General features: G+C 41.7%; 2 protein-coding genes and 1 non-coding gene across 6 annotated transcripts; all 3 read right to left on the bottom strand.

Moving 5' to 3' along the window:
• Positions 1-2,962: 2,962 nt before the first annotated feature.
• Positions 2,963-6,876, bottom strand: LOC116034601 (zinc finger and SCAN domain-containing protein 22-like). The gene is made up of 2 exons (XM_031277315.2): positions 6,607-6,876; positions 2,963-3,928 (listed from the first exon to the last, which is right to left on the bottom strand). Exons 1-2 carry the CDS (start codon positions 6,788-6,790, stop codon positions 3,114-3,116), a joined length of 999 nt encoding a protein of 332 aa, XP_031133175.1. The 5' UTR covers positions 6,791-6,876; the 3' UTR covers positions 2,963-3,113.
• A 5,059-nt stretch (positions 6,877-11,935) lies between these two features.
• zc3h11a (zinc finger CCCH-type containing 11A) lies at positions 11,936-23,233 on the bottom strand. Of its 4 annotated transcripts, none has more exons than XM_031277192.2 (17): positions 22,726-23,232; positions 21,494-21,565; positions 21,209-21,333; positions 20,972-21,091; positions 19,666-19,789; positions 19,371-19,553; positions 19,194-19,259; positions 18,885-19,058; positions 18,254-18,331; positions 18,037-18,135; positions 17,300-17,359; positions 16,674-17,183; positions 16,123-16,193; positions 15,466-16,033; positions 14,967-15,139; positions 14,289-14,482; positions 11,936-13,283 (listed from the first exon to the last, which is right to left on the bottom strand). In XM_031277192.2, the coding sequence occupies exons 3-17, from the start codon at positions 21,260-21,262 to the stop codon at positions 13,061-13,063; spliced, it is 2,697 nt and encodes an 898-aa protein (XP_031133052.1). In that variant the 5' UTR covers positions 21,263-21,333; positions 21,494-21,565; positions 22,726-23,232; the 3' UTR covers positions 11,936-13,060. The 4 variants fall into 4 exon arrangements, with proteins under 4 accessions (XP_031133052.1, XP_031133050.1, XP_031133055.1 ...); XM_031277190.2 differs by having other exon boundaries at positions 21,494-21,962; XM_031277195.2 differs by having other exon boundaries at positions 23,116-23,221.
• Positions 20,795-20,913, bottom strand: LOC116034621. Its single transcript, XR_004101155.1, has one exon. It is a non-coding gene; the product is annotated as a small nucleolar RNA SNORA26 (small nucleolar RNA).
• Positions 23,234-24,181: the final 948 nt, after the last annotated feature.

Consider the following 24,181-nt stretch of genomic DNA (forward strand, 5'->3'; position numbering starts at 1 on the left):
ACCAAATAAACACAACAGACTTTTCTTGCAGTACAGTAGATATGTTGACTTGACTTGCCATAACTAATACAAATATAATAGGTGTTTTTAATTTAGGTCGGCCAGTTCCACCTGTGGTACTGTGCGTGCTAACTCACTGTCATTACTTCCCTTACCTTAATGAAACATGAGACATCATGTTCGTTATTAGTTACATCTGTGCATTTCTTGCTATGACAAGTCAAAATGTCTGCTGTAAGACAGGTCTGTTGTCAGTTGTTGTGGGTGGGAAGCCAGTAAGGGCTGTCGTCCTCGTCGGTCAGGGCACATGTAGTTTTATAATTGCCGTGTTGGGTGCATTTGCTTTCATTTCTATTTCTAAATGATCTACAACCTGTCCAATTGTCTCTCAGCTCGTGCTGCAGTCTTGTACAGTTGTGGCTACCACTGTGTCTGTACATCTTAGGGCCAGTGTCCACATGCAGGGTTTCCCACAGTGCATTGTAAGCCTGGTGGCCCACCGGGCCTAAGTTGCCCCACGTTTTTTAAACTACAGTTACTGTGGGGTGGCTAGGTTGGAAACTTAGACGTAGTCATATTTTCAAATATCCAGTTAGCTTTTAGCTCTGACTTAATGTAGTGGTAACATAATCTGTTTTAAGGCAATCTGTCAATTTTGCTATTGCGTCCATGATTGGGTTTTACATTAATGCTGCCATCAGTCCGTGACTACCAGGCTAAACAACTTTTCTGGGGGAAACCTTGCACATGGAATTTTTTTCTGAGCAACATCTTTTTTTAATTGTTTACAATTAGAAGAGAGAGCATGCGGCCACTCTGCTTAGAGAAAAAGCGATTTCCATCGTCACATCATCATATTTTAAAGGGTGACCCCCTTTAATTACGATGAGGATGAGGAACTGGAGTGAACGGAGGGAGGAGCGTTATCAGTGGCGATTTTAGACCCTTTTTAGGGGGGCTCCTTTCAGCCCCCCTAAAAATTATATATATATTAAAAAAAATGTGTTAATCAATTTTAGAGTTTTGCAAGGCACTGTATCCGTGTCACATTCTCATTAGGGGCAGAGCCACGCCTAAAGGTCTGATCCTAGAATCACCCCTGAGCGTTATTATGGAACCCACGCAACTTCTAGGCAAGACCCGCCCTTCAATAGCATTCACACACTACTATTGGCCAGACGTCCATGCTTATGCACAGTAATGGAACCCGATTTGTTCAGGTCTTTGAGGGGCAAGTTCAAGTCAAGTCTCAAGTCTCTGGCCATCTGATCTGTCCCTAACACTGTATTGTTAAATCTTATAAACTCAAAGCATGTCCTGTAGCTACCATCCATACAGTCGGTTTACAGTATCAAAATCAGTTGTAGGATAACTGTATGGGGTCTATTGCAATGCAATCTGAAGAAACACAAATTAAGAACTCTGTTTCAATTTCATAACTGTATTTTTCCACAGTTTGGTATCTGCACTAAATAATACACGTTTGTCTGTGTTACTAACTGGCTTTAAAGCCCAACCTCATCATGCATTACAGTTTTCAGTGTTCAAAGTTTAAGGGAAACATCTATATTGAAAGTTAATACACCAACCATGGTGCAAACGTGAAAACTGATACTTTCTGTATTGCTATTTAACAACAACCTGGTGAAATATTAACCTAAGTCTGTCACATCATATGGACACAACTATAAAGATACAATTTGACTGTTCCCAGCATTAGCAAAACACTTTGCGATGGTTAGCTTGTTACCTGTGACGATATATGCTAAATGTAACGTCTCTTTCACATTAGCAAGTGACTGACCTATTTGGGTGCGTTTTGAGATGCTTGATGAAGGTCGACGTTGTTGATCCAGCATCATTTATCTTGGTGCCACACACCTTGCATGTAGCTGTTCGCTTACTGCCACTGTTAACGAAGTTATTGAAAGCAAAACTAATGACAAAAGGCACAACTCCGGGAGGACTTGGTGTCGCCATCGTCAATGCATTTTTTGATATGTGAGTGCACGCACATAGGCATAGCGCATGCGTTACAGGTTGTTGACAAGTCTCGAAGCTCGGGTCAAGTCTGAAGTCTTTTGGGTCGAGTCGCAAGTCAAGTCTGAAGTCAGCTGTTTGTGCGACTTAAGTGCGACTCGAGTCTGAGACTCGGACTCGAGTCGCACTTAAAAACTTAAGCGCCCGAAGTGCACTGCCAGCGCTTTTCTGCCAGAGAAAACTGGTCAGCAACCTTTGAACAACAATTTTCATGTTTATCAGTGTGCCATATCAGCATTAGTCCTGCCATCATCTACCGAGCCCGCTCAGGCAGTTATTTTATTTTCATTATTTGCAGAACATGGATCGGGAAAAAGTCAATCAAACTACCGTAAATGTTCTTCTGCCAATGGCTTTAAAAGAGGTACTTTGGGATTGGAATATTTCCAAAAAAAACTTTTACACACATATTGCTAGTGTGCCGATGGTTGCGCTAATGCGTGCCAATGGTGGCACATGTGCCCAAGGTTGCTGAACGCTGCTCTACGTAGACACAGGCCCTCAGATAGGAAACTGGCAGGTCAAACATCACAAAATTGTCTATTTAATTCCTTTGACAGTGTTCAACAACACAATCAGTGAATCAGAAATCTTAATGTACCACACTTTACTCCACAACAGACAAGACACACAGTCAAACACTATTATTGTACACAGTTTGAACCTGGAATTAGGCCAGTTTAAAGGTGCAGTAGGTAAGTCTTATAAAACTAACTTTCTGTCATATTTGCTGAAACTGACCCTATGTTCCAATAGAACTACATTAAGAAGGTAATTTAAAAAAAAAATCTGGCTCCTCTGGCACCACCTACAGCCTGTAGTGCGATTTGCAAAATCAGGGCCGGGGGGGGTGTCTAACTGCGTGTCAATCACTGCTCATGCACACACATTCATTCTCCCCTCTGGGGGGAGGGGCTTAGGAGACCGTTTTGGGCTTTAGCAGAAAGGGGGGAGGGACTGAGAAGTTGTCGATGTTCAAATTTTTTGGCTAAGTCCTGGATCTTCGCAATCCTACCTACGGCACCTTTAAAGCATTTTACAGATGTCGGGTTAGTTTCCGGTGGAGTCTTTGTTCACTTGGAGTGCGCTGCTCGGCTCCAGCTGGCCCTCTCTCTGCTGTGAAGCCTGAAGTGGGTGTTGAGGTGTGCTGACTGGTTGAAGCATTTCCCGCAGACATGGCAGCGGAAGGGCTTTTCCCCTGTGTGGATTCGGTGGTGCCTCTTCAGCATGCTGACCGTGGTGAAGCTCTTTCGGCACACTGCGCAGCTGTATGGCTTCTCCTTGGTGTGCCAGCGCATGTGGACCTCCAGCTGGCAGGCAAAGCTGAAGCCCTTCCCGCACTCTTTACAGCTGTGCCACCTCTGGATGCTCTGGCTTGGGTGAGAGGAGCGAGGCGGAGGCGGCCTCTGGGATCGGACGTTCTTGACCTGCAGTATGTGTGCGCTTTGTTTTCCATTTGAGTGAAGTAAGGCTTTCCCTTGCTGCTCTGTTTTCGGAGTCCTGTGACTCTTTGCAGTGCTGGCCCGAGAATCGCTTTGCGCCGCTCGGCAGTTTGAATGAACAGTCACGGAGGATGGTAAGATGTTGGCTGGCTGCTGTTTCCTGTCGTCCTCTCCGTCACTCTCTGTCTTAATCTCCGGGGAAGATAGTGGGGGTGGGGAGACACTTTGTCTGCTACACATAGTTTGGGCTGGAGGAGAAGGTGACCTCTGTAGTGGCTCGGCATGACTACAGTTCCCTTCCTCTGAGTCCCTTGCTTCGGGTGAACAATCTGTCTGCATGCTCTGGAGTTTGGGTTCTTCTTTAATGTGTGGTAACAGCTCCACACTGCTTCTCCACTCAGACTCACAGGGTGGACCATCTTCCTGGGGCTGGACCGAGTGTGGTTCTGAAAGATTACAAACACCACAGTTATGCTAGGTGTACATAAATAAACATACTGTATTGCTGTGTCTGTTGCAGGGATGCCCAAAGATGAATTACAAGGTTTTTGTTAATCTTGTAGTATGCCATGAAAACAATGCTCCAACTTCACTCTGTTTTCTCTTTGTTTAAAGCTATAGTGCTGCTAGTTAGATAGTTTCTGTCCCCCCCCATGAGGAATTTTAAGTGATGACAACCAAACTGTTGTTGCATCCACATGACACAAGCCTTCCGTGATCGCGCACCACCCCCCACCCATCCTCAACGCAGTTGCTTGTAACCAAGGAGGACACGGAGGATTTAAAAAACATGACGACACCATTTTCTGAACATAGCCATACTGAGAAATACAGAGAGAGATGTGTGGAACTGATAGTCTTAATTAGCTTTGTAGCAACTCATTTGGCAATGGCTTGAATGTAACAGACGTTCATTATTATAAAAAAAAGTTACGTACTAAAGCTTTAAATTATTTAACCTTCAATTGAGAAAACAGCAGTAGCTCAGTCTGTAAAGACTTGGCTTGGGAACTGGAGGGTCACTGGTTCAAGTCCCCGTATAGACCATGTACAGATTGTGGACTGGTAGCTGGAGAGGTGCCAATTCACCTACTGGGCACTGTGCTTTTTGTGCATGGGTGCCAGTGTGTAATGTAACAACAGAGTGTAAAATGTAATTTCCCCTACACATGACCTTTCCAAAGCGCAACCAATGAGATAACAGCATGGCGTTACCTAGCTACGGGAAATAGCTTCCTCGCCACCCTTGATGAAGAATACCTGCGCTGCGACGCGCAGAGAGCAAATCGCATATCAGGTGTAGGCGGCTTTAGGGATCATTAAAAGTGTGTCTTCTTCTTCATACAAACCATTAGACTGTACGGAACCATTTCAGCTCTTACGGTTGGTTGGTTGTTAATTTAGCATTTAATTCTCCATCTGTGTTCTGATAGTGGGGGTTGTGAGAGTTCTACTCTTGTCTAAAAACACAATGTTCCTTCATTACCATCAGTGTTTGAATGTAACTAAGTACATTTACTCCAGTACTGTCCTTATGTACAAATGTTGGAACTTGTACTTTACTTGAGTCTTTTCTTTTCATGCCACTTTCTACCTCTCTGTTCTTTTTACTCCACTACATTCATCTGACAGCTTTAGGTACTAGTTACTTTACACATTAAGATCTCTGCAAAACACATGTAGTTTATAAAATCTGATGTTTCATTATAAATTAAACTTGCCAACAATATAACGGCCTACAAGTCCAGCTGAAATGATTAGACCATTAAACACACAACTGTTTGGATCCTTTCCAGTTTCTAAAATGGGAGGATTTTTCTGCATTGAGTACTTTTACTTTTAATACTTTAACTACATTTTCCTGATACTTACAGACTTTTACTTAAGTAACATTTTCAACGCAGGACTTTTACTTGTAACCGTATTTTTACAGTGTGGTATTAATACTTTTACTTAAGTAAAGGATCTGAATACTTCTTCCACTTCTGATTACCATGAGCACACACACACACACACACACACACACACACACACACACACACACACACACAGTTTATTTGGACTCAATCCCACACACACCGTCCTGCTGCCACAAATACTTAACTAATCCACAGCATTTCATGGGATTTGTTGACAATAGGAAAATATAAAATGACACCAGTTTGGAATCATCTGCATATTTAAAAAAAAAAAAAAAAAAATTCAATTTCCCGAACTGCACCTAAAGCACAACTTTGCTTCAGGGTCTGACCTGGCTTAGATTTGAGCTCTTACATGAGCCAGCTCTCTCTCTCTCTGTAATTCTCCATCATTCTCACCTATTTGTCTTTTTGTTAAAGAGAGATGAATAACAGGAAGTGAAGGCCCGCCATTCCTTCAACATGCCCTGTTTTAAACAGAGCTATAACAAACTTTCCCCAGCTGGTAATGTAAGACTTTACTTTATTCTGGACCGGGTTTGTAGACATTTGTTGATTTGAGAGATGTGGACGCTACAAGACAATCATTTAATTACAATGTTTAATTCCAATTAAATTTAGTTTGGAGTAGTAGGCCTACAATTAAAGTTGTATAACGTTATCTTAAATACAATGTCTACAAGTAAGAATGTTATTGTGTATCTGACTAGTGAGAAAATCATTTTGACTCAGAGATATGTTTTTAAGGATATCTAAAATGTAATTACATATAGGAGAGTGGTTCGATTTATATCTTGTGATGAGGTATGTGATCAGCAACGCACCATGTAAAGAGCTATAATACTGTTAGTTTCTGGGAGATTAGCGCTAGCTAGCTACTACGAGTTTGTAACCCGGAAATGTTGGTTTTCTTCCACTTGTTTATGGTCAATGTGTATTAAGATTACTATTATTATTGGTGTTGCTTTGTGCTCCGTAACTGTTTATTATGCTATCAGATAAATTAAAATAAATTCGATGTAGGCTAGCTATAATGTATGCGCTTAGGAGTGCTAGCTAACGTTACATCACACAGTGTTAACCATGAGCGAAGCTCCGTTAAACGGCCATATTTTTAATGGGATTTGGCGTGACATTCAGTACATCAGTAAACAGAGCATATCAATGACAAGCAGCACAGACAGTCAGAAGCTTGTGCTCTTCACCTGGTTGCAGTAACCGTTGGACGGCTACATTGAGGAGCCGTTTGAGTCGCTCGTTCTCCTCTTTTGAACGCAGGATTTCGCTCTGGTACTCCACCACCGTGTTTTTAACGGCGCGGAAAATCTCTTCAGCGGCCGCGGTAAGCCTGTCGTTCAGAAACACGTTCAACAGCTCCAGCTTGGTCATGTTTTCTCTCACTGACTCCACAGGCGGAACGTCCTTCTGTTTACATCCACTAACCCGGAAATAGAAGCATTCCGGCTTCTGCGTGCTGTCAGCAATGGCTGTCAGCAAGGGGGTAGGTGAAGGTCCTAGGGCGCAACCTCCCAGGTTTGTAACATACCAATCAAAGATAAGATTACTTATCTAGGGATTACTATAATGGAAAATGAGGAGGAGAGATGCTCTGTAAACTTTAATTTGATTAGTGATAAGACAAAGAAAAAGCTTAATCAATGGCTGCAGAGAGATTTATCCTTGAAAGGACGAGTATTGTTGACACAGAAGGTTTATCCCGTCTTACATATGCAGCTATCCCCTTGTTTGTCAACAAAAAGCTCTGTAATTCCATTGATAAATTACTTTTTAATTTTATTTGGAAAAACAAGACGCATTATGTGAAAAAAAATCTGTTATTATGAACACCTTTGAACCTGGTGGTCTAAATTTTCCTGATTTTACAACTCTAATTAAATACTTTCAAAATAAATTGGATAAAGCATTTTCTAAAAAATCCCACATCTACATGGGATTTTATACCTATCTATATTTTCTCTAAGGTTGGTGGTCTAGAATATTTACTTATGTGTGATTATAAAATAGAAACAATTCCCTTAATTTTATCTAAATTCCACAAACAAATGCTCTTAGCATGGTCGTTAATCTACAAACATAATTTCTCCCCACATAAGTGCTTCATCTGGAATAATCAGCTTATTAAATTCAAGAATAAATCTTTATTTTATAAAACTTGGTTCAATAATAACATTCTAGTATCCCAACTACTAAATGATAATGGATCATTGCTGAATTATTCTGAATTCCTTCACACTTTTGGCATTCTAATCACCCCAAGAGAGTTTGCAATAATGGATGCCATCCCATCTGGTATTTTAACTCTCTTAAAAGGGACTGGAAAACCAGATTGCCTACCAGCTTTGGACCCTAAGTTGACCTCAGTTGGCAATATATGTTTCGCTACCACAACGAGGAATAATAATCGTAACATTCACTCTTTATTCCAGAGAGATGTCACCAGCACCCCTAATGTTGTTCCCTATTGGTCTAACTTTGTTGACAAACTGAATTGGGGGAATATATGGAACCTTCCTTACAAATACCTCCTTACGAATAAAGTAAGAGAAGCCTCTTTCAAAATCATACATAGGTATTATCCTGCTAAGCAATATCTCCTTAGGTTTAAGCTTGACATATGTGTTAACTGTTCTTTTTGTGGAATATGTCCAGAAACAATGGTGCACCTGTTCTGGCAATGTCCCCTACACCACCACTTTCTGGAAAGATCTCTCCCAATACATTACTGATAAACTTGTCTCTGATTTTTCTTTGTTTTGGAAAGATGTACTGTTTGGTTTCCATGACAACAAAAGTAAAAAACAGAAAGAAATATACCTAATTCATTTATTGATCATTTTAGGGAAATATCATATTCACAAAGCCAAATTTAGTAACTCTAAACCTTCTTTTATTGCTTTTGGTAAGGAAACGGAACAGTACATCAAAACCATCTATGATTAAAAAAATAAGAAAGCTGCTAAAACCATTCAGTTATGCTCTATTTTTAATGTATATATTTGAAACTCCCCCTGGCTCTGCTCTTGACTTATGTTTTTTTTCTGTATTAATGACTCTGTTTGCTCGTTCTTACTGTTTGTATCGTTAAGACTTAATAAAGATCTATTAAAAAAATTGTATTAAGACAATGGTTGGAGGCTGCGCAGTAACGCTCAGCGCTCACCGGAAAAGTGCTTCTAATATCCTTCACTGGTCTCCGTCCAGAGCATAGACTATTAATATTAATAATATTATTACTATTAACAGTCTATGGTCCACAGCAACGGGATCTGTTGGTCCATTTTATATAATGTCTATGGCTGCCAGTCAGTCGACATAGAAATAACATTGTATTTCTATGGTTCAGAGGGACTCTGGTGGTGTGTAACGCCACCTGCTGGACAGGACACAGGACACAGTACTGCAGATTCAAAGACTGCAGGTTTACAAATGTATTGTACTTAGGCATCAAAATATTGATCAGAGATACTTCTGGTTTTCAAAATCTATTTTATTTGTTTAAAACCTACCTTACTTTATAATATATATATATATATATATATATATATATATATATATATATCTACCGATTTAAAGCTGTGTTTGAGTTACTACAGACTAATTGATGGACAAAAAACTTGGAGGGCGGGTAGTACAATTTCAGCATAAGAGTGCTTGTTTGTGGCCTGGGCATATCTTTTTTTTGGCCTGGGCATATCTTAAAACAGAAGAAGAGATACTTTTTAAAGGGTTCAGTGCCTTGCTCAAGGGCACATCAGCAATGCCCAGAAGGTGAACTGGCACCTCTCCAGCTACCAGTCTACATTCTGTACTTGGTTCATACGGAGACTTGAACCAGCGACCCTCCGCTTCCCAGGCCAAGTCCCTATGGACTGAGCCTACCAAGGCTGCCATGTGTAGTCTGTGTTGTGCATTGTACTTAATGGGGACTGCAGCATGCATGCACAATACACAGAATACCTCATATGTACTGTAAATGGAACAATAGAGACATCCTGTTAAAAAATCACTGTGTTGGAAAATAATATAGGTCTAACAATATAATTTTGGTTTGGCCAGTTACACTCCAACGCTATTATACTATCCAGAATTTTTTTTTTTTTTTTTTATATTCTAACTACTAGTCACCCCCAAAGACAGTGTGCCACAGTGTTAGACTACTTCTTTAGGGGCTGCCTGCAATATGTCTCAGAGCTGTGTAGAAAAGAACTGATAGCCTTAATGTGTGGCTCAGCTTTTCATCAGTGAGGAGGAACTCACCAACAGGTGAAATATGTTGTCATATACTGAATAAAAACAGAGCAATCTGTGCACTACTTTAGATTTCGTTAAGTCAGTTTTTTTAATAACTTTCTTAAAGAAGGAAATAAGTGTACATTTTACACAGTTGCCAGTTTATTAAAGTTTAACCAGGTTTTTTTTCTCAACCTGGGGCCTGTTTCAGGAACGAGGTTTAACAAACTGCTCGAGTAAATGTGTACGTTCCAATATAGTGTATTATATCATATTTAATCATAAGTATAATTAATATTACTGGTGAAATGATATTGGACCTATAATATATTTCATTTAGTGCAATCCTGCGAGCGAAAAAGTCCTAGGCTTACTAATCCCATTCTGAGGCATCATTAACAGAATTATAATTCATAATATTTTATTTCAAAGTACAAATACTGTGGAACTCCTTTTGAATGGCTCTTATTGGTTTGTGTCCAGGGAACACTACAAAAACGTTTATAAAACATTTCAGAGCGAGTCACACTCTTCTGACGGCGCTTTGCTATACATATTAGGGAATTACATATAGGCTAGGCTATTTGTTGGCTTCTTCAGCCGTGTGTTGCCAATACGCACATCGGTTAGAATTATGTTTTGATATTATTTTATTTTCTCTCACAGCTTACCACTGCTGGGGTTGTGAACTGAAATAAAAGGCTAAAGCAGCGACAGTTCTTGGAAAGCAGAAGTGTAATTATGGTCAGATCTTGTGCCTGACTGATGGGGAAGTGATCAGTGTAGTCTAATGTAGGCTATTATAGTGGGTGTACTGTACTGTATATTGGCCAGAATCTGCCTTTGGGGGAGGAGGGGGCATATTGGGGGGGCTGGGTGTCCTCCCCCAGGGAAGTTTTAAGCATCAACGACTTCATTTCCTGCATTCCGATTTTTATGCACCAATTTACGGTAAAAAAAAAAAAAAAACCTTAGAAAAAAGCACGGATGACAATTCAAAATTTATCAAAAATATAATAGAAAGTATGTTACGTGTCATTAACTGACTCTGACGTTAAGTTCCCTCTCTTTCTGAAACGGGCTGGAGTTACCCCTCTCTCTCAGGTTTGATTAGCCTCTCTTTCTGAAACAGAAAACCCAGAGTTCCCCTCATCTCAGGGTTAACAAACTCAGAGTTTTCACTAAACCTGCTTTCTGAAACGGACCCCTGGACCCTATTTTCCTCTGTTTTTGTCCTATGTGTTTGTGAACACCAATCTTTGATTTGGTTCAGTTGGTTGAACAACCCTTAATTCACCCATTTACATATGAAAATATGCTGGCTCTTTACACGCTAAAAGTATTGTTTATTTAAATGGAGTCTGGTGAGGTTGGGGATAGCGATTTCGGGACTTACTCTTTAACTAAAAGGTCTATCTCTGGAGGGATCCTTTCCATAATGTTGTCAGACACTTATAATAATAATCTGAGCCTGTCAGTGGCAAAAACAGCACTTTTAGTGGATGAAATTGACGGTGCACATTTGCACTATATGATCACTGCGCACGTTTAGCGGCTGCCGGTTGCAGCGCTCTTGCTCAATACTGGACCCACTTCAAAGATTTTTGTTCACATTAGTCACTCTTAGACAATGCATGGGAAAATAGGGTCCAGGTTGAAAAATACCGAAATGACCCTTTAAGTACACCTAGTTTAAAACCAGTGCAGATTAGCCCTGCAATTAACTCTCCTTCATGAAACTGTTTGTTGAAACTGTTTTACAAAGGTGTTGATTAAACTTTATGGTTATTTTGGAAGCTGCAGTTTGTGGTGCTTTTGAATTGTATTGCGTTATACAAAGGTGTTTTTAATATTTTGTCCACCACATTTATATCACGGCTCATTTTAATCTCATCTAGGTTGTATACTTCTACTACCTCATTGTGTGGAATGAAATAGATGAACAAAACTGTTATGTTTGTTAAAAGCTAGGTCAGGGATCTTCAAAGTTTTTAAGCCAAGGACCCCTTAACAGAGAGACGGAGCAGGGACCCCCTACTACGTGTGTTGTATTGTATAAATTGCATATTAAGGTGCACTATGAGTTCCTGCATGGTCACTTCTATTGACGTTCCAAGTAAATTGAATAATTTCAACCCCCTGTTGAAGATCTCTGAGCTAGGTTGAATAAAAAGAAGTCACCAGTTATACATTCCTTTTATGTATCAGTACCTGATGTTGATCCCCAAACCCAGCACAAAGTATTGGCTGAGTGCCATTTTAAATCAATTATTGATCCAGCTGGTCATTAAAAGCACTTTTTATTTACACAGTAATATGTACAAGTCCCTTTGAATAGCAAGCTTGTGGAAAAGGGTCAGGACAGAGCAAACACATGTTAAGACCAAAAAACAAGTTGATCTTTTCTCAGACCCCATTGATAAACCAATGCTAACACCAAAGAGAAAAAGACGAGTAAAGACAGCATTGTTGAATTCAAATACAGTGTTTGTCAATCATATCAGGAACATTAAAAACAGTCCCTGAGGTGTTCATTAACAAAGCCCAGAGAGCACTTGCACGTTTATTCCAGACTAGTTGTTTTATGCCCACTGAATAAAAGAACTGGTTTAAAAAAAACAAACAAAAAAAAAAAAACAACCACGTACGTTTCGGTCAAACATTATAAAAAACACTAAGGAACAGCCACTGGTAGAAGGTGCACTGAGTGGAAAATCTATAAACTACATACACCTGATGGGTAAACGATCCTGACAGTAACACGGCTGATTAGCTTCATAGTAACTTCCTCTCAGGCTCTGACCTGAGCTTTGTCGACAGGGTCATTGTTAAATTAAAAATGATGCATTTAAATGTCATGATCTGGGAACTAGCTGGGCAACAGCAGTCTTTGTCCACTCACAGATGTAAAAACAAAAACAAGTAGTTGGGGGCAGGCTACTGGAAGTGCAGCAGTATTCATTATTTCTATACTCAGCTTGCTCTTCCCTTTGCATACACAGTATACAGATAGAACTTCCCTCTAAAATGACTCATTCATCGTTCGCGAGATTTAACATCTTCCAGGATTCCTGACAAAATGATAATGTTCTTAACATCTCCCAGCACCAAAAGCTTTTTACATTTTCTCTTTTCAGGACCCGAATAATCATGAACATACATGCTAAAAATGAAGAAATACACCCTGCAGAATAACCCTTGGGGTGAGCAGATGATCATAAGGGAAGGAAATGAACAATGTCTAACATGTAAAGAAAAACAAACATGAATCTAAAGCTTAAAATAAGTTGAACCTTCTTAAGAAAATAATAGCTTTAAAACGCTCCACGGTAGCTAGTGGCTGACGGTGTTTACTCGACATGGTTGTTGGGGGGGGGGGGGGGGGGCTGATTGTGCTGGACGGAGCCCTCAGCTGTCAATCATCTCTGACAGTTCCTGCAGCAGGTCGTCCTCTTCCATGCCAGGGTCCACGTCTCCCTCCAGATGGTCGTCGGTGAACTCGTTGATCAGCTCCTCGAAGTCATCCACAGCGGAGGAGGACGAGGCAGCAGCGCTGGAGGTGGAGACAGTGCGGGACGCGGCTACGCTCAGTCTCCGGGACTTGGGCTGAGTGGGAGTTTTCAGGACTGGGCTGAAACGTATACAGAGGAGTTTAACTTTCGGGTCACTTGCTAATAAGAAAATAACAATGGGCAGATAGGAGGCGAAGTTGGGTGGAAAAGTTGGCAAAGTTCTTCTGAATTTGTTGCGGTCTTATGACAGCATTACACACTGATGTATTTGAGAAATTTGTGTTAAAGTGCTCATATTATCCTCATTTTCAGGTTCATAATTGTATTTAGAGGTTATATCAGAATAGGTTTACATGGTTTGATTTTCAAAAAACACCATATTTTTGTTGTACTGCACACTGCTGCAGCTCCTCTTTTCACCCTGTGTGTTGAGCTCTCTGTTTTAGCTACAGAGTGAGGCATCTCACTTCGGTTCCGTCTTTGTTGGGAGTCGCACATGCGCAGTAGTAGAAGCAGAGTATGAGGGAGTGCCATGCTAGTAGCTAGGCGAGCATTATAACGTGTGTTACAAAGTGACGAGCGTTTGTCTCTGAAGTAAAGGCTGGACTACAATAGAGCTGTTTGGAGCAGTTTGTGAACAGTGTTTTCTGTTGGAGATGGTAAGTCCCTTTGGGGTGGACTTTGGCCTTTTTCACTTTGTAAATATAACATGCACAAAAAAGATATATAACCCGATAAAAGAAAGGGAAAAAGCCAAAAAGCATAATATGAGCACTTTAAATAAATAGGACATTTTGTGTAAGAAAGACTGTTTGCTCTTAATCAGAATTTCTGACCTTCACTTGAGGAGACATGAAATATTTAAGTTCCCATTGTAGAGTCATACAATACAAGGGCAGCATTGTTTTGGTGGTATCCTGTAATTAACATGTCTTACTTGCATACAGTTAAACAAGTTGTTGTGTAAAGTTAAAATGGTTCCTTTAAATTTGGCCAGAATGAATACATCACTCCCCACATCTGCCCACAGATTTTTGCTTGGTTAAGTCTGACGATGAAGAAATTAGTGTTCATGTTAAAAAAAAACTTTAAGTGGACGTTTTAGGCTCTCCGTGGACCTTTACCTTTGGGGGACTGTGCAGGCCTCTCTGGCAGCAGCAACATTGACAGTCAGCTTGGTTTCTTGGCTCCGTTTGAAGACGGGGACAGTCTGGAGCTCCTCTCCCGGTGGGCTGGAGCCGGAGGAGTCCAACAGCGTGCTGGGACTTTGGGGAACAGCAGAGCTCAGCTGAGCCTCTGCGTTGGAGGCCGGGGACTCCTGACAACGGAACAAAAGTTAACAGAGGTCATTAACAGCACTAGATTGTTTCCCTATGATACTTTATCTGCAATTTTCTTCTTTAAATTTAAGATTAGATGACAATTTCATTAACTGTAGGCAGAATATAAAAAAAATGGAAACATGTTATGACCAACGGTGTAAATGGGCATATTAAACAATTTAACAAAACATGTCAATGTGTTAAGTTGAGTAGAAATGCATAAATAAAATGTGATTGATGCAAAACCTATAACACTAGGAGGGTGTGTAAAATACTTCCAGAAAGTATTAGAAATAAGTAATATAAATAAAAGGTAAATAAAAAGGATGAATGCAAATATACACAAATGAGGAAATATATGGGAATATAAAAGCAAATATGAAATGTGCCACATCAAATTAATGTAAGAACCATTTGAAAAGGTCTTTGTGCATGCTCTAGACAGACTGATATGGAAAATATAGAGTGACCATGACCAACCTGTCTGTCTCTGCGTGGCGTCTCCTGCTCTGGCTCCTCCAGCGCCGTGGAGACGCTGTTCAGTGGTTTAACAGCAGCAACAGCTGACCGCTCTGCTCCCCTCCTCTTCTGGCCTGGCTTCACCTGCACCGCTGGCTTCACCACAGACGGCTTCACATTCAGCTTGGGCCTCTCTGAAAAGAAGGCAAAGTTTTAATGATACTTATAGTGGAATAGTGGAAGACAGGTGCTTCATTGCTCTTTCCTGTGTTGAGGCGTTGTGACACGTATGTGTACAAACCCTGTTTGAAGCCCTGTTATGTGTATACATGGCCAAACCGTCAGGCTTCTCTAAAACCTAGGCCCCGATTAAGTAATTAATGTGTTTTTTGTTTACATGACATCTGTAAAGAACAACAGGCGTCTGCAGATGGATAACAACAAGGTCACTCTTGTGCGTGTGAATGCACAGCGATTTCCCCAGGACTAAGGTGGGTTTCCTAAATGAAAGGTGCAATACCTTTGGTGTCTGCAGTGTGTTCTGGGGATTTCTTCTGATTATTGTTCAATGCTTTATCAGAAGTACGGGCCCCTGCAGCGGGACCCCGAGGAGCTGCTCTGGCCTGCTTGGCTGCCGACAGCGCGGCGGAACTCTTTGCGTTTTTGTCTGGGACCTCCCCCGGGCCGCTGGGGCTCTGGGAGTCGGACTTGGGCTCGGCCTCCAGTGGAGAAGAGCTCTGCTGCACAGGGACTGAGCTCGCAGCTGGAACAGCAGCACCTCGTGTACCAGCGGCAGTGCTGTTCAGAGGGGGAGCGGCCTTGGATTTAAGGGGGATCCGTTTTGGGGTGGAACGGGTAGAGTCAGGGGCCACAGGGGTGGAGGAAGGCGATGAGGAGCCCGGGCATGCAAGACTGACTCTACCAGGAACCTTCCTCCTGAGGGTTCCTTCATCGGCCGGTTTCGGAGAAGGCTCCGTTTCGGCTGAGGCCTTGGCCTGCTCCTCCATCTCCTGCTTGCGGAGACGTTTCTCCTGCATGATCTCCTCAAAGGTCTTCACCTTGACATTGTTACTGGTGGCAGCACTGGGCTAGAAAGACACAGGAAAATGACCGTCACACAGAGTCCACAGAACAACCAGCAACCACAGCCAACGCTGCAGCGTCTCACAGACTTTACCTCAGGAGCAGCAGTAGGAGTTTTCAGCGGCTTCTCTGTCACTTCAGCACTCTTCAGTGTTGTGATGTTGCCTGCCAAGTTCAACATAAATATCATGTTAAAAATGAGGGCAGACAGACAGCTCAGTCTCCGTCTGCCGTAGGCTACGGGAACATTACTTGTTAGTATAAGCTGACGATGGCGGGAAAAAGTGGTGGATGGAATGGCGACTGTGCAACATTTCCAATATGAGGGCGCATTGACGGAGACATCACGCCAATGTGTCTCTTGACACAAAGTAAGAAAGTAACTCTTCCTTTCTCAATTTTAAACATGTTACTGTTGAAAATACCGACCGTGTATCGCCATTGAGCATGAAAAATATAGAGATATGATTTTTGGTCCGTATCGCCCAGCCCTACACTGCACTAGTGGCGTGTAAAATGAGGATTATCAAAATTTCAAATCTAATTCAATCTGAAAGACATTTACAACAGTAGAATTAACAACAGTTACATTCCTTGTGTCAACGCACCGGGGACAAAACTGTAGAAGTGTAAGGGCTGTCTTACTTTGGGAAGGCAGTTTCTTGATGCGCAGTAGGCGAGGCTTCTTGACGTCGTTCGCCTCAGTATCAGAGCCCTTCTTGTCTTCGGCCTCCGGGGCCGGCTGAGCCCGAAGCTTTGCTGCCTTCTCCCTGCGGATCTCCTCCAGGGTCTTTACTCTAACCTCAGCCTCAGGACCAGGCCCCGCTGGGTCAGACTCTGCCCGGCTCTTGCCTGGAGCTTTCTCCACCGTGTGCTTGGATTTCTTAGGACTGGGGTTCTGTTCCGGTTCCTCCTGCCTTTTCTTCTTGGCGCCGAGGATCTCCGAGAACATTTTGATGTGCCTGATGGAGCTGTCTTTGCCGGTGATGGCTCTCTTGACACCCTTGGTAGTTTTGGTGGTGTTGACTTCTGAAGCCACGGCTGACGAGTCATCGTTCTGGCTCTGAGACTTTGCTGCCTTCTCCTGTCTGATCTCCTCCAGAGTTTTGATGCGAATCTGCTCAGGAGCTCTCTTTGACTCAACGATGGCCACAGCTGTTGGGAAGGTTCAGGACAACGATAAACAATGTTTTAATCAACGTGCGTGATTCCTATCTTTCCAGACAGAATACTAGCCAACGACAGCCTCTCATATCCGTCAGACTTCTTACCTGGTTCAGCGGGCGCAACAGACCGAGGCAGTCCAAGTCTGTCCTTAATAGGTTTAAAAGCTGTAGAAGAAAGAAAAAAGGTAAGGACAGTTTTCATTCTAGACTTTGTAAATTACGTGCCCCATCCAAACAGTAACCATTGTCCTTCCCACCTTAAGATTAGGACTGCACAATACGAGAAAAAATATCTAATTGCGTTTATTTTGACTGATATTGCGATTGTGATATGATTCACGATACTGGAGGGAATGATCATTTTTGAATCATTATTCTCATTTTCACTGAACAATATTAAAAAAATTTTTTTTTTTAAATGATTATAGTGTGATTTTTGCAAGGATCTGTTCCAAACAAAGTTGTTGTTTTTTTTTTTGGGCATTTTCGGCCTTTATTTTTTGACAGGAGAGCTGAAGACATGAGAGGGGAGAGAGAGGGAGAATGACGTGCAGCAAAGGGCCGCAGGTCGGAGTTGAACCCGCTGCATCGAGGAGTGAACCTCTATATACGGGCGCCCGCTCTACCAACTGAGCTAACCAGGCGCCCGCAAAGTTGTTTTCTTTAGTCTGTAGGATACAATTTGTAGGCCGGGACGTCTCACAAATATTGCAATTTGGATATTGCACCAGTCCGTATTGTGATTTCGATCAAATTGCGTTTAATTGCGCAGCCCTACTTAATGATTTTGAGGTGGTGTTGGGTGACCAATTAACTAGTTTTTAATGTGTCCTGATTCTCACCTTTCTGAGGGGGCATTATTGGCTCTTCCTCATCCACAACTCGGCCCAGACGCCCAGCCAGACTCCTTTTCAGTGGGACACCTTCTACAATGTTCACATCTACGGCAAAGACAAGTCATGAGCTTCTAATCCGTGCTATTAAGACCATCATTATTAGCACTAGCACTACATCTGGTGATAAGGTGGTAATAAATAAAAGGTGATAAGAGAAACGTACCAGTGTTGGGCATCTTCCTTCCGAGCCGTTCGGCCACACTGCCCCGTGGTCTCCAAGTTTCTTCAAAGACAAGTGGACCTAGGTTGAAAGAGAGAACGGGTGCTGGTTGAGAACGGGAAAATAATGATTTTACTTCTCATTAGGACTGAACGTCGGTTACAATTCTATCAGTTCATTTAAATAATTTTTTAGCCATTCAACGCTAACATTCAGTTTTAGTCTTTAAGAGGGGAATATCGAGACCAGATATCTTCATCTTATCATCAGATGGGAGACAGAGCCAAGTAAGATGCTGTTTCCAAGCAACCACGAGTAGAATATGAATGAATCAGTGCCAATTATGTCTGTTTTGTCCAAACAATGCTGCTGCACAGTAGCAACAGCAGTCAAGCTAACGGTCTGTTTTCTGGATTTATTTATAGACCCCCAGGCACTGATATGCCTATGAACTGATCACACATACAATGTATATGCTAGCAGTATTCATGTTGAGCAAATTCATCAATTAACAAAATCCCTCAAAATGATATTCCACAATATCATCAGACCGAAAAATATAACACCAAATGAGTTAATCTGGCAGGGGGAAGGATAGGATATTCTGACAATCTGACAAATTCCTGGTTTTTACCATCTCCCTCCCCGTAGAGGGGTGGTCGAAAGAACGACTGGATGTTTTCTTTCTCTCCATTGGCCGAAGTATCAGCACTCTGGATGGGGTAACCGGCTCTCTTCATGCTGGCCTTCAGGGCCTTCCTCAGCCGGATCTCCTCCAGGGTGCTCACTCCGAAGTTCAGCGAGTCATCTGTCAAGACACAACATTAGTCCATAAAAAACACAATCGCTCCATAAAGGGCATTCAGGAGTTGTGTGTAGTACAACTTTGGTAACAAATTATGACCAATTATGTTTCCAAAGTTAAGTCTCTGACCAGTCTCACCTGATTTGGGTAGTTTTCTAGGAGAAGAGCCAACCTTTCCATCCTCTCCCTCCTCGGAGAACTGGTCTGGAAAACATAAAGACATGCTAAGAGTGCTAAAGATCACAAGGAAGATATTGGCTCAAAATTAGGATTAGAAGAGACAATGTAGTCATTTGGAGTTTAAATCCTGCTCACCATCTTCATCCTCGTCATCGTCGGCTGGATTGATCACCACTGGTGGGTGTGTGGGGCTCGGTACTGGCTCCTGGTTCTCTGTCTTGATGACGCCTCTGAGCTGGGGATTGGCTGCAGTGGGGAGGGGGGCAGCTGGCGGGGGGGACGGCTCCTCATGGGGCTGTTCCTCTTTTCTGCTTAGGCCTGGGAGAATTACAGCATTTACCATTATTGCCTTTCACAGGTGAATGTAACATTGTCTTAAACTCTCCACATTTCAATTCTTAGTGTGTTTGCTTAAGAAAAGTCCACTCACCTTTATCAGGTGGGACAAAGATGCCATCGATGTAGCGGGGCTTTTCATGGAAGAAGGCGCAGTGTGGCTTCTGGCAGCCGGCTGCCTGGTTCTCCCAATAACAAGATATCTCCTTTCGGTTTTTCTGTTCAGATGAAAGAGATACACAACATGTAACAGCGTGTACGGAAAAGATGGTCGCATCTCAAATCAACCTGTGCCCAGGAAACTGCCCTTATACATGCCACAGTGCAACTGAAATCAAAGGAGGGTAAAAAAAAATGTATATTATGGAGGAAGAGATAAATATTTCCCTATCTGTAAGGCAAAGATTTTGAAGTATTGCAGAATTTATTTATTAAACTAAATCACAAATGAAGCCTACCAACTAGGAGTGTAAAGATTGACCGATACTAATCTGTATCCGGTCGTATTATCACAGATACGACTACACTGTCACACGGACCCCGTGTATTAGGGCTGTTGGAACGAATTCCCAAAGTCGAATATAATTCGAATAGTAAAAAAAATCTATACTTTTCGAATGCTGAAATTACTATTTGACTGTGATTTTTTTTTTCTAAATATGTTGGCTAACGTTGGCTAATCTCCCTCTTCTCGCCTTGGTCTACCCGCATGTGAAAACAAAATGCTTTTGCCATGTCACGTCTGATGAACAATAAGTAAGCGGGAGTGAGAAACACAAGGCGTCGTGAGGTCTTAAGATCACGGAGCTATAACGTTAGTACGATTATGTTTATGTTAGCTGTCAGAGTTAGCTTCGACTTCATTTTTTACCTTCTAATAGCTGTATTCTCAGAAACGTGACAATCTGAAAGAAACAGGTTGCTTCGAATATTATTTGAATATTTCAAAAAAATTAAATGAAATTCGAATGGTATTATAGATGAAGACATACACATAGTGATACACAGCTCTACTGTGTATCACTGTATTGTAGCCCACGTATCTAGATACATATGGGGTCGTCTTTTAAGGGAGAGATGCACACCCCATTACCAACAATGTATAGATATTTCATTGTAACAACTGTTTACGTAAGTAAATAATAATGAAAGTATTTAATGGACTGTGATCGTTGTAATGTAGCATGCTGACAGACGTGTTGTGATTGCCTTTACAGTACATTAAGTGTTCCTCCCAACAGGTCCAGGGGCAGGAGTGGAGCTCCTGGCCCAGGTTTACAGGGAGACTTTTTCTACCCTTCGTTAACGGCCAGTCAAGACACACACAGCCTCGAGTGGGCAAAGCTTGAAGGAGATATAAGCTGAGCTTTGTTTAAAAATTGTATCAAAATGTTGCTTACTGTTATCTCCATGTGGCGAAACTTGCAGACGGCACGGAAGCAGCGTCCCTCTTGCCAGAGATTGCAGACGATCTCACTGCCCATAGCCGCCTCGCAGTGTCTGAATGGGCAGCTGTCTCCCTGCGACATGGACCAAACACAGTGAGACCCTACTCTTCCTCCTGGTCACCAGTCACTTTCCAACTGGTTACTACAGTATGTGTGTACATGGGAGCTTTGTGCTCAAACTTTGCTTACTTTAGTGCAGGTGGAATAGTAGAAGAAGTAGCAGTCATCTCCATGGTTGGTCATAGTAATGCTGGTATGCGTCTTGAGTGGCAGAGGTGATGCGGTTAGGACCTTTAAACCCAGCAGCTGGTTCTCTTCAGGGCCAACAAGACAGAGCACAGCAACACATCAGCAACAAAAACCCTACTCCGCTACATTCATTCACGAACACTTTTCTTTAAGTCTTTAATAGGTCATACCATCTGTACTAACAAGCCAATTTGGATTTTATTATTAGCATTATGCCATCTTTACCTGAGGTGGCTGAGAAGTGGTCTCCCTCTTGAGCGCGCTGTTGGTAGGGTGTCTCCGCGATGGTATAGAGTCCTGAAGGAACACTTGATCCGTGAGATAAGAGGAAAAGGGGGGTGGGTCGCCCAGAGACACTTGTCTTCCTACGACATCCCTTTTCTGAGACTCTGAGACATCTCCGCCAGACTGCTAAACATTACTGATGGTGGATGCAATAGAGTCCTTTGGGGATTTTTTTTTTTTTTTATTCTTTTTTATTAATTGGCGTAACTAATGAAAGAAAGAAAGAAAAATAGATCCAAAAATGCTTAAATTGATGTGGCAAAAAAGGGGGATGGATGGTCGGTGGGAAAACAATCCTCAGCTTCTTCTTGGAACTTGGTGACATTTTGCACACTTGGTGACATTTGGGTGATGGCAGTAGAAAAAAAATGGACAGGATATTCAAGCCTCTAGAGATTTTTAGCCATTGCTGAAGAGAAGAAAAAAAAATACATCTTCTGCCAATGTATTCTCATGGGGGCAAGCTATCCATTTCCAGGGACTCCCACAATGGGCCAAGATGATGGTTTTAAACCTACAAATCAATCAAAAACACTCCCCAGGGAACTGAAAAGGGTGTTATTAAGAGACAGACAGGTGTGCACAAATACAAAGGAGACAGTTGGACATTTCCACACACACAGGTACAGTACAGTGATACAGATATGATCTCAACAATGTCTCCAGAGCAAACTGGAATTTGGTTATAACAGAGGTCCAGTTCGGTGGACAGACTCAGTGTCACTACATTACATTATCTGCCAATGTTTATACATTTCAAGTATCCAAATAAATAACTTTCGGGAGTCCAGACTTGGGGTGTTTATTTTCCCAAGACATGGAGGCCTTAGTTCGACACTCATGATCAGCCTGAAGAAAAGCTCTGGCTTCCATCTTAAGGAACAGGAGAATACACTCTACAGAGGCAAAATATCACTTACACTGGGATAAAAATAAGGATTCACAAAGTTACTCACTAGCATTGCAAGTAAAATAAATACTTCCCCTGGAGCCACAACCACAGAAGTCGTTAATCAGTTACGGGCTAAAATATCTGAGACAGCTAGCTAGCTAACGTTAACCAGAATCGGCAAATATCATACGTTACAGGTCACCTTTAGTGTTGGTTTAAAGTATATATGGTCAAAGGTTAAAACCAAAGACAGGTTAAAAAAAAAAAATCAGATACTTACTGTTGAATAATAAAAGGAGCCCAAAGTTAGCTGGAAAAAACTACGAGCGATTCCCAGCAGTGATGGAAAGATCGTCAAATATTAGCTAGACTTATAAAATATGAAATAAACAATAGCGTGACTTTTGATTTTTGGGTAGCCTGACTAATTGTTAGCCATATTAGATATATTGTGCTGGTCTAACGTTAGTCTAGAATTATTTTTAGCTCATGCTACACAGAAGAGGCCTACCACCAATGTCTCGCGACCTTATCGTTAGTGTTACGTTAGCTATTTGTTGTTAAGACGGCTGTTTAGTTTTGCAATTGCCGTGGTATTCGCTTTCATATTTGAACACTACAATGCAACAACCAATGATATTATGTAGACAAAGTATGCGATGTTAATTACCAGTTTCAGATTTAAAAAAAAAAAGATTTAGAAACTTGTGTAATGTTGGAAAGACCCCGAAGCGGTTCGTTGACTGCCGCAGACGTGCTGTTTAGACCACAGCAAAATGGCGGCAGCAGGGAAAAAGTAGGAGGGTGGGCCACCTACTATGCTGCGTTCGCGTCGAATAGAAAGATTATTAATTCGAGGACTGCCATGCTGTGTGAACGCACGACATGACCCGCCCTACTCTGCCTCTAATTGGCTAGTACTCGTAGCCTTTAGTTTTGCATTAGGAGTGAAATTGGTTGGTTAGGGTCTATATGGCTCTTGGGTAAGCCAATCAGAGGCAGAGTAAGGCGGGTCATATTGCTTGGGTCCCACTTTTCACACAAGTCAGAGGGAAATAAATGTGCTTTTTAGATCACGTCGACCAACAACGAAATAAAAAAAAAACTCTAATACTTTAGGCATATTTTGCATACGTTCACAAAAGTGAGATGTTGAATGCAAGAGTTTCACTACTTCTATCCCTTGCTTTATTGAGTGTTGGTTCAATTAGACCGCCATAATTTAATTCACGGTGCAATAAATAATATTCCCACAAGGGAGCAGAGTAAACTCCTTTTTCATGTGGCTGGTTTGCTGAATGCCGCCTTTGCACGTGAGATGGAGTCGATATTTATGTATGTAGGCTACTATGTAGAAGCTTCGTTTATGCCTAAAATTATTTGTGTCATCATGTTTAAATTCCATATGTTCTATGAAGTCAAGTCAGGCAGAAAAACATCTGAATACAAGCAGAAAGTTTCTTATGCTATATTCCCAAAATGCGACAGTCTATTCTCCACAGCAAGTTGGGACGTTGTGTAAAACGTAAATAAAAACAGTATACAATGATTTGCAAATAATTTTCAACCTATATTCAATTGAATACACTACAAAGAATATATTAAATGTTCAATGCTAAACAAAAAAACTGTTTGGAACACTCCACAGGTGGTTAATTGTCATAATTGGGTATTAAAGGAGAATCCCCAAGTTGTTCACAAGCAAGGATGGGACGAGGTTCATCACTTTGTGAACA

The sequence above is a fragment of the Sander lucioperca genome, chromosome 6, assembly GCF_008315115.2.
Source record: "Sander lucioperca isolate FBNREF2018 chromosome 6, SLUC_FBN_1.2, whole genome shotgun sequence".
NCBI classification, from domain to species: Eukaryota; Metazoa; Chordata; class Actinopteri; order Perciformes; family Percidae; genus Sander; species Sander lucioperca.